Source organism: Nicotiana sylvestris, chromosome 1 (genome assembly GCF_000393655.2).
Source record: "Nicotiana sylvestris chromosome 1, ASM39365v2, whole genome shotgun sequence".
Classification (NCBI taxonomy): Eukaryota; Viridiplantae; Streptophyta; class Magnoliopsida; order Solanales; family Solanaceae; genus Nicotiana; species Nicotiana sylvestris.
Window position 1 is genome coordinate 95,675,183 of NC_091057.1, and position 10,234 is coordinate 95,685,416.

The 10,234-nt window shown below is 38.4% G+C and overlaps 1 protein-coding gene across 1 annotated transcript; it reads right to left on the reverse strand.

Annotated features, from left to right (window-relative positions):
* Positions 1–4,862: 4,862 nt before the first annotated feature.
* LOC138872486 (uncharacterized) lies at positions 4,863–7,731 on the reverse strand. The gene is made up of 6 exons (XM_070150591.1): positions 7,392–7,731; positions 6,947–7,050; positions 6,685–6,817; positions 6,280–6,492; positions 5,749–6,081; positions 4,863–5,185 (listed from the first exon to the last, which is right to left on the reverse strand). The coding sequence occupies exons 1-6, from the start codon at positions 7,729–7,731 to the stop codon at positions 4,863–4,865; spliced, it is 1,446 nt and encodes a 481-aa protein (XP_070006692.1).
* Between the last annotated feature and the right edge of the window lie 2,503 nt (positions 7,732–10,234).

The following is a 10,234-nucleotide window of genomic DNA, read 5'->3' on the forward strand; positions in this document are numbered from 1 at the left end:
AACTAATAATATTTAACCAAAAAATAGAATTTCAATCAAAGCTAGAATTAAGAAGAACACGGGTTACTGAAAATCAAAAGAATATGCAAAGGAAAGTAATTTTAGGTAATTAGAGTGTAATCAAGAGAAAAAATAAGTAAATCAAAGTATATTCCGATAATATCTCTTGTCCCTACAATTGATCAGATACCTCCCTTTTATAGGTATCTTGAAGATATGTGTTTTCCCCAAATCATAATGAGGCTATTATGAATAATTAAAGACATTGAATGCTACGTTACATAATCATTATAATCAATACAAATTCTCTAACATATCCAGTATTTAATGCCTGTCAAATTATGTATTTGTGCTCTTTACTATGGTCAGACCCATTCCTTTTGATTCTTAGATATAAATGACTTAAACAAGTACGGTCACCCGTGCCTATTCCTTTGTCCTTGCTCATTTCTATTGCTGTTCATGCCTCTTGATTAATTGTAATTCTTTGACTATTTGACCAGTCCACGTGTCTCAACACATCATCTTTATATAAATGTAATTTTTCCCAATACAGATAGTCCCCCCACTTTCCATTTATTCATCAGTTGAATATTTGGGAAGTGGATTTCATTAAAACGAGAATTTTTGTCACCAATACTTCTATGACAAAATTGACACTTCAATTATCATTTCCATTTAATACTCCGTACACGTATAAATTTTTCATTGGTTTTGCAGTTTTGCAGCCTCTTTCAAGGTTTTTATGGTTCCACTATTTACGAAGTGCCAGTTATCATAATTGTGATCCTTCCTTCACTGCACTTTTACCTTTGGCGGTCAATTATCAATATAAGTATAACTTCTTCCCTTGTCTTTTACCTTATAAAGTTTTACTGAACACTTAATTTCTCAATTCTCTGTTTACTTCTTCTTTACATCATTCCTCTTCGCTATGTCTTCACCAAACCCTCACTCTTGAGAAGTCTCCATTGTTGATTCTTTCCCCAATGCCCCTGTTAGGCATAGAAGGGGAGGTAGGCTTTGTAGCTTAGGATCTACTCGAGGTGGTTCGTCTATGCCTTCTTCTAGTTCTGGTCCCTCTTCTAGAACCAGAGGTTCCCTTTCTCACAAATTTTCTTCTAGGAGTAAAGAACAATCTGAACCATTACGCGAACCTTTAGTAGAAGAGATAGTCCCTACAGAATTATCCTTTTACCACGATAGAGAATCTCTTAGAAACCAGACTGCCGCTTTAGATCGTGTCGATACTTACCCCACTCAAATTACAGAAGTTTTGACTCCTGTGGTTCGTAAGAACTGTCATTGGAGTAACGATTTTCCCATTATTATCCCTAATCCAAATCAGAGGATAACTTATTATTTAACTGGGTTTTCTTTTGTTTACACATACCCTTTTACTTTAGGGTTCAGACAAGCGATTGACCCAGTAATTCTCGAATTTTGCCGTTTCTTCAACGTCTGTTTGGGCCAAATTTGTCTGATCATATGGAGGGTTGTTGCATGTTTAAGGCATTTAGCCACTAAAGCCGAAGTTCCTTTTACTTTCCCCCACTTGATTCTTCTTTACTCACCTAGGCTTTTTCGCAATGGTGTTTTTACACTAGTAGCCAGGAGTAAGAGGGTTTTGGTGAGTCCTGAAGATGACAAAGACCACGGCTGGTATGCCTGATTTGTTGCTACCCCCACTGTTGGTTTAGTGCGTGAGGATAATGTTCCCTTCTCTGAGAAGTGGAATTTTGCATGCAAGTCTTTCAACCTTCTCGTACCTTTTTCCTTCAAGTTTGTCAACTTCTCTAATTTTGCTTTTGTTGTTTTTTAGCTACTGTGGGAGTTGTGGGGGATGTTCCCAACTTCTGTGGTTGGGTAGATAGATTGCTAAAGATCGCACCGATGGACGGTAGGTCTTGGAAATCACTTTCTAACCATTTTGGTTGGAAGGTAAAGACTCATGGTAAGAATTTATATTTTGTGCCTTTCGTATCCATATTCTCTTTTATTACTCTAATTTCTATCCTTCTTTTCGTCAGGATTTGCTATTCGAGGAGTTACTGCTGAAGCATTTGCGGCTTCTCGTGTTTCCTCGGGAACCCGTATCTCTCTAGAAAAAGCCCGGGAAATAGTTTTGGGTTCTTCTTCTGCAAAAAGGAAAGTTGCAGAAGAGGAAGACTCTGAAGAAGAGGGAGATGAGGGCTTCCTGGTTACAAGGCCTCGAGTTAGGAGACGCATCATATTTGATGACGAAGCTAAAGTGTCAGTTTCTCTTACCGAACCTGTTAAAACTCCAATAATAATTCCTGACGATAACGTCACTCCCCACGATACTCGTGAGTCTATTGACCAATATTTCATCAGCGGATTTGGTCGTGAAGATGTAGGACCTGTTTTAGATGAAGTACCCTTATCTTCTTTTCCAACTCCCATGCTTGTGGTTCCTTCCTTATCGGCCCCAGCTATTTCCGTTCCTTCGTCTACTGCTTTCACCTCTTCTCCGGCTCCTCCTTTGACTATTCCCCCTCCTATCGTTCATTATACAGAAACAAGCTCTTCAAGTATAAGTGCCGCTATGAGGCGGGTAACTATTGAAGTTCCTGCCGAGAGCAGCCTTTTGAGAAAGTCAGGTCAGGCAGATGCATGGTTGGATCCTTTAACCGGCCCAATTGAAAAATCCAAGTTGGAGAGTCATAGTTCCCTGACTTTAATGAATGATATCGTACATGCTACTTTGAAGGTAATTTCCTTCTCTTCCTTTTTAGATTTATAATTCGACTATATTTGAGGATTATTACTTCCTTTTCCCCTTTTCAGGCCAACCTTATTGGCACAGAAATGATGAAAAGAATCGCCCCCTTAGAGAAGATAGCACGTGACTCTCATTCGGAAGCAATCAATTGGAAGGAGCAATTTAAGAGAGCACGGATTAATATAGAAGATTTACAAGAGAGCAAGAGTACCTTAGAGCAGCGAGTGCGGGCTTTAACTTCAGAATTGGCGGTTGCAAAAGCTTCTTCAAGCCAAGCAGAAAAAGAAAAAGAATGCCTCGAGTCCTCCTTCTCAGAGCAACTATCCAAAGCTAGTGAAGAAATCAGAGAGTTAAAAGCTCTTTTGGACCAAAAGAAAGTTTACGCTTGGGAGCTCGTGCAAAACTTGAGTCAAGAACAAGAGGATCTCAGAATCTCTGCTGATAAAGTGTGTGTTCTAGAATGCTCCCATGCCTCTCTTCAAGCTTCTCACAACTCCGTCTTGGCTGAAAATGAAGAGCTAAAGAATAAGATCGCTGCTTGGGAAAAGGATTATGAGATCCTTGAAGAAAAATCTACTGTCGAGACGAGTTGGCCATTTTTGAATTCTCGTCGTGATACCCTACATGAAGCTGGTCAAGAAAACTTCAACCTGGAGTTGCAGTTAGCTAACATCAACGAAACCATTGAAAAGGCTCAACAAACTCAGGACTTCCCTTCTCCAGTGGCTGAAGCTCCCGTGAATGTTAAAGCTGATATGGGTATCCCAATTCTTTCAAGTCCAATCGAAGTTGTTGCTACAAGCCAAATTGAAACCGCATTTGTTGTTGTAGCTGCCCAAATTGAACCCACTGTTGTTGATGCTCCTGTTTCGGTTCCTCAAACTTCTCACTGACCAGTTTTGAACATTCTAGTGATTTTGCTTTTGAAGTCGTAAGTCCCCAAGTCTTTTATGGGGCAATCTATATAGATAATCTCGTAGTTTTATGACTAAGTTTGTCCTTAGTCTTAGATTTTTACATATTAAGAAGTTCTTCATGTTATTATTATAAACTTCTATTTTCTTTATTCTTGCCTTAATTTTTAAGGACTTACAGAATAATTTGCATTTTTATTCTTCGAAAATGCTTCTGTTATCCTTATGACTAATTAATTTGAACATGAGTTTTATAAAAGAGGGCCCTTTTATATTTCTACACTTAATGAAGTACATGTCTCAACTTCATAATGGTGTTAACATACGATAAAAGAAATAGGAACACACATGTTTCTCTGAAATAAATTTGACAAGTTGTTATTGGAACTTATAATACTTTACATGTATTTAAAGTACATCTATAACTTTCTCGTAACTGTTTTCTTGTAACAGATTTTTACAGAAGAGGAGTAATAGGTACGGCGTTTTTCCTTATAACCCGTTTTAGTAAATGGCCTTTACCCTAATACCCTGACTATAATGGCTCCATCTCGTAACTTTTACTCTACACTTGACTCTTTTAGGCTTGATTTTTCCTCAATCTTCTTTGCCTTCTTTATACACATGTCTATGTATATTATGTAGTCCCCCAAGTGTTTGAGTCTTGAAGTATGAAGCCTCGAGCACTTGATAGTTCCTCTTATTTGGTCCTTTTCCTGAAAGGGAAAAACATACGGGACTCGGAGGGGCGATTATAACTGAAGACTGCATACCCCGTATTTATTTCTATCAGAATAGTTGTAACCCTAGGCTAGGAATTTTAGGTTACTCTGTGTGCCTTACATGTCGTGACTCATCATTTAGTACGGGATAGCTTTTTGCCTATCATCTAAAATCGTTAGTAAAATATTAATAATTCAAAAGTGAAATATAAAATGGTTATTACCTGACCGTGGGTTTCACTTAGAAATAGTATCTCTTCAATGAACAGCATTCCAATGTGAAGGTTGTACCCCGCCATCCATTATTTCCAGTTCATATGCTAATTTTCCTGCAACATCACGAACTCTGTAGGGTCCTTCCTATGTTAGACTTAATTTTCCTGTGTTAGCTGCTTTTGTAGATTGAAAAACCTTTTTAAGCACGAAGTCCCCAATTTTGAAGAACCTGAGGCGTGCTTTTCTATTGTAGTATCGTTCTATGACCTATTTTTGTGCTGTCATTCTTATTAGTGCAGTTTCTCTCCTTGCTTTGAGTAAATCTAGATTGACTCGCATCTCCTTATCATTAAATTCTTGTGTCGCATGTGTGAATCGGGTACTCGATTCTCCTATCTCGACTGGAATTAAAGCTTCAGTTCCATAAACCAATGAAAATGGTGTTTCTCCCATACTAGTTTTCGTCGTTGTACGATATGCCCATAAAACACTAGGTAGCACTTCTGGCCAATTCCCTTTTGACTCTTCTAATCGTTTCTTCAAATTGTTGATAATAACTTTATTTGTTGATTCTGCTTGCCCATTACCCACTGGATGATAAGGCGTATACGTTATCCTTTTAATTTGCCAACTTTGAAGGAATTCTGTGATCGGAGCTCCTATAAATTGAGGGCCATTATCACATACGATCTCCTTTGGTAAGCCGAATCGACATATGATATTCCGCCAAATAAAATCTCTGACTTCCTTTTCTCGCACTTGTTTGAATGCACCTGCCTCCACCCACTTAGTAAAATAATCAGTGAGAACAAGCAAAAATTTTACCTGTCCTTTTGCTTGTGGTAATGGACCCACGATATCCATTCCCCGTTTCATAAATGGCCATGGCGCAATGACCGGATATAATAATTCCGCAGGTCTATGCATATTGTTATCGTACCTTTGGCATTTATCACATTAGGCCACGAAACTTTTCGCCTCTTCTTCCATTTTAGGCCAGTAATAACCTGCCCTAATTAAGGTTCTTACAGTGATCTTCCACCTGCGTGATTCCCGCAATGTCCCTCGTGTATTTCTCTCATTACATACTCTGTTTGTGAAGGTCCAAGGCATCTTGCTAAGGGACTACCGAACATTTTACGATATAGATTGCCTTGTTTTAAGCAGTACCGAGCAGCCTTTCTTCGGAGCACATAAGCCTTTTTCTTATTATTAGGGACGGTTCCATACTGCAAAAAAGCAATAATTTCGTTCCTCCAATTCCAGGTTAAGTTATTAAAATTCACATCAGGATCAAGAACTGAATGAAACACATGTATCGCTGAGGCATTTGCATCATTTTCCACGTCGTCTACAGATGCGAGATTAGCTAGGGCGTCTGCTTCAAGATTTTCGTCCCTGGGTATTTGCCTAACTTTCCAATTTTCAAATTGTTTTATCAATTCCCGTACCTTTTCCAAGTATTTCTGCATCCTTGCTTCCCTGGCTGTATAAGTCCCCAGCATCTGATTGACTACGAGTTGTGAATCACTCGTGATTATAATCTGATTTATGCCAAGTTCCCATGCCAGTTCTAAACCTGCAATCATAGCCTCATATTCTGCCTCATTGTTAGTTATGGAATGACATTTGATAGTTTACCGAATGGTTTCACCCGTAGGTGGTACAAATACGACCCTTAAACCTGCTCTTTTTACGTTAGATGAGCCATCAGTGAATAAAGTCCAAGTTCCTGGATTAGCTCCATTGAACATATGCAATTCTTTTTCTGCCTCTAATTGCATTCCCTGGCTAAAATCAGCCACGAAATCAGCTAATACTTGCGATTTTATAGCAGTTCTAGGTTGGTATGCAATTTCGTATTCACTTAACTCTATTGCCCACTTAGCTAACCTACCTGATAACGCATGCTTATGTAATATGTTACGTAAAGGGAAGGCGGTTACTACAAGGATAGGATGACACTGAAAGTAAGGTTTTAGCTTTCTAGATGCCATGATTAATGCAAGTGCAAGTTTTTCTAACTGAGGATACCTCGTCTCCGCATCTAACAAAGATTTACTTACATAATAGATAGGGGATTGTTTACCTTGTTCTTCTCGGACCAAAACAGCGCTTACCACCACTTCTGAAACAGCAAGGTAAATGAGTAGTTTTTCCTCAGCCTTTGGTTTTGCCAACAAAGGTGGATTTGATAAGTACTTTTTCAAATTCCTAAGTGCCTGTTGACATTCCTCATTCCATTCAAAATGATCCTGCTTCTTAAGGGCTGAGAAGAATTTAAAACACTTCTCTGATGATCTAGAAATGAATCTTCCCAAGGCTGCAATTCTTCATGTTAATCTTTGAACTTCTTTCTTGTTTGAAAGTATGTCAGGAATTTCCTCAATGGCTTTAATCTGTGTAGGATTCACTTTAATACCACGGTTAGAAACAAGAAAACCCAAAAACTTACCTGAAACAACGCCAAATGCACATTTTTCGGGATTTAGTTTCATATTAAATTTGCGCAAAATCGAAAATGTGTCAGATAAATGTGATATGTGATCCTTTGAGTACTGAGTTTTAAAAGCATATCATCTATATATACATCCATGGTTTTTCCTAAAAGCTCTTGAAACATTTTGGTAACTAACCTCTGATACGTTGCACCTGCATTCTTTAGACCAAAGGGCATTACTTTATAACAGTAAGTCCCCCTGTCTGTTATGAATGAAGTTTTTTCTTCATCTTTCGAATCTATTTTAATCTGATTATAACCTGAATATGAATCTAAAAAACTTAACAGTTTGTGACCTGTAGTTGCATCAATCAATTGATCTATATGTGGTAGTGGAAAAGAATCTTTAGGGTAGGCTTTGTTAAGATCTGTGTAATCTACACAAACCCGCCACTTGCCGTTCTTCTTTGGAACCACAAGAGTGTTTGCTAACCAGTTAGGATACTTTACCTCTCGAATGGAACCAACTTCTAGCAATTTTTGGACTTCTTCTTGAATCATCTGATTCTTGAAAGTTCCTTGCTTTCTTTTATTTTGCTTCACAGGGGGGTATGATGGATCTTCATTTAGTTTATGAGTCATCACCTCTTGTGGTATTCCTATCATGTCAGAGTGGGACCAAGAAAAGCAGTCCATGTTAGTTTTCAAAAATTCAATTAACTTACCTTTCATTCCTTGGTCAAGATTGGCTCCTACATAGACTTTTTTATCAGGCCATTGAATAAATAACATGACAGGCTCTAATTCTTTTATCATTGTTTTGATATTTTCATTCTCTTCTGGTTCTTGAATGGTATCAGGCCTTGAGTCTACATCTGTTTGCCCTTGTTTAGTTGAGGTTTGTGTTGTGAAGTCCTCAACTGCCTTCTGTGATTGCTATTTACCTTCACTTCTCATGCTTGTATTTGCAACGGAGTTGATAGCCCTGGATATATGTTGATCTCCACGAATTTGACAGATTCCCCATGGCGATGGAAATTTAATAACATGATGCAAGGTCGAAGGAACAACATCCATTTCGTGGATCCAGGGTCTCCCAAGAATCATGTTGTAAGCCATCTTTATGTCTACTACCTAGAACTTTGTATCTTTGACAACCCCTTCAGCAAATGTGGTAAGTATTACCTCTCCTTTCGTGACAACACTAGAATTATCAAATCCAGATAAAGTATGCGTCTTTGGTATTACTCTATCTTCAGCTTGCATCTCACGTAATACTCTTAGCAAAATAATGTTGACGGAACTACCTGGATCAACCAAAACTTGTTTCACATTAGTATCATGTACAATTAAAGATATTACTAGTGCATCGTTATGAGGGGTTAATACGTCATCTGCATCTGCATCATTGAATGTAATATTGTTTTCCTCTAAAACATGTCGCACTCGTTTTCCTTGAGTAATTGTTACTCTGGAAATTTTGTTAGCTTCAGTATATGATATACCATTGACATCTTTACCCCCCACTTATAACGTTAACAGTTCTTTTGGGGGAAGGTGGTTTTGGAGGCTCCTGCCTATTCTTGATTTAAGCCTGCTTGCCTTTCTCACTGAACAACTTAGTAAGATATCCTTGTTTTAATAAATGATCAACTTCACTTTGTAAGAATCTGCAATCTGCTATTTTATGCCCGTGGTTATTATGAAACTCGCACCAATGGTCAGGTTTGCGCCTATTTGTATTTGATCTCATTTCCTTTGGCTACCGAACCTTATCTCTCATGCTTCTCAAAACAGCCACGAGCTCAGAGGTGCTGATATTGAAGTTATAACCACCGAATCTTGCTTTTAAATTGCTATCATCATCTCGTGACTCTTTGTTGCTTCGCTCGTTCCTGAATTTTGATGAAGAACCTAATTCTCTGTTTCTTGATCTATGATCATACCTTTGATTATCCTGCTTTGACTGTGAGTCTTTTCTCGAAGGTCCCATATAAGGCTCGTACCTGTTTTTACCCGACTTTTTTTCGGTCTCCGCCCGTCTCGAACTTATCTTTTCTTCTTTTTGGAATTGCGGAACAGTATCTTCCTCAATCCTCAAATTCGTGTTATACCTGTTATAAACATCATTTCACGTTGTAGCTGGGAATTCTCGAAGGCTTTCCTTAAGTCTCCTCGTAGATTCGGAACTCCTTTCATTCAAATTACTTGTGAAAGTTATCGCTGCCCAGTTGTCAGGTACGTGTGGCAATGCCATTCTTTCATGTTGAAATCTGTCCACGAATTCTCTAAGCAGTTCAGAGTCCCCTTGCTTGATTTTAAAAATATCCTCCATTCTTGTCTCTACCTTTTGAGCTCCCGAGTGTGCTTTAATGAAAGAATCTGCAAGCTCAGCAAAAGAATTTATAGAATTTTTGGGTAAAAGAGAATACCATGTTAATGCTCATTTGGTGAGTGTTTCACCAAATTTTTCGACTAAAACTGATTCAATCTCCTGCTTAGTCAAATCGTTGTCTTTTACACCCGTTGTGAACGCAGTCACGTGATCTCGTGGGTCTGTTGTTCCATTATACTTTGAAATATCAAGAATTTTGAACTTTTTTGGTATTGGGAGTGAAGCAGCACTTGGCTTCCAAGGTTGTTGCGAATATCTATCCATATCTACCCTTTTGATTATGGGCGGCACCCCGGGTATCTGCTCTATGCACTCACTTTGCTCCTTGAACTGTTTCTGCAAGGTTAGTACTAAATTTTGTAAATCAGAATTAATTACATTACCTGGTTCTCTCTCATGTGATTTACTGGGAGTTCCACCGCTACCCGAATTAACAAGCCCAAAACGAGGGTTTTCCACAGTGTTATTATTTGAAGTAGGTGTGGGTGTTGCAACAGGTAACTGGTTAACGAGGGCCTCAACTGCTTTGTTGACCTGATCAGCAATTAATTTTTGCAAAGCTTCATCAATAGCTTCAGCATTTTCAAATTGAGCATACTCGTTTATTTGAGACCCATCAGGAGTACCCTCACGAGATTACCGTGGAGAGTCTTGCGGAGTAGGAACTTAAATGTTAATATTTTGTGGACCTCCATGACTTTGTTGGTTCTCTTGGTTTCCTGGGGTGTTGTCATTGTTATTCGACATGATTGATGCAACAAGGAAAGTTAAGTGAAAAGAAAATAGATTATCAGATTCCCAGTA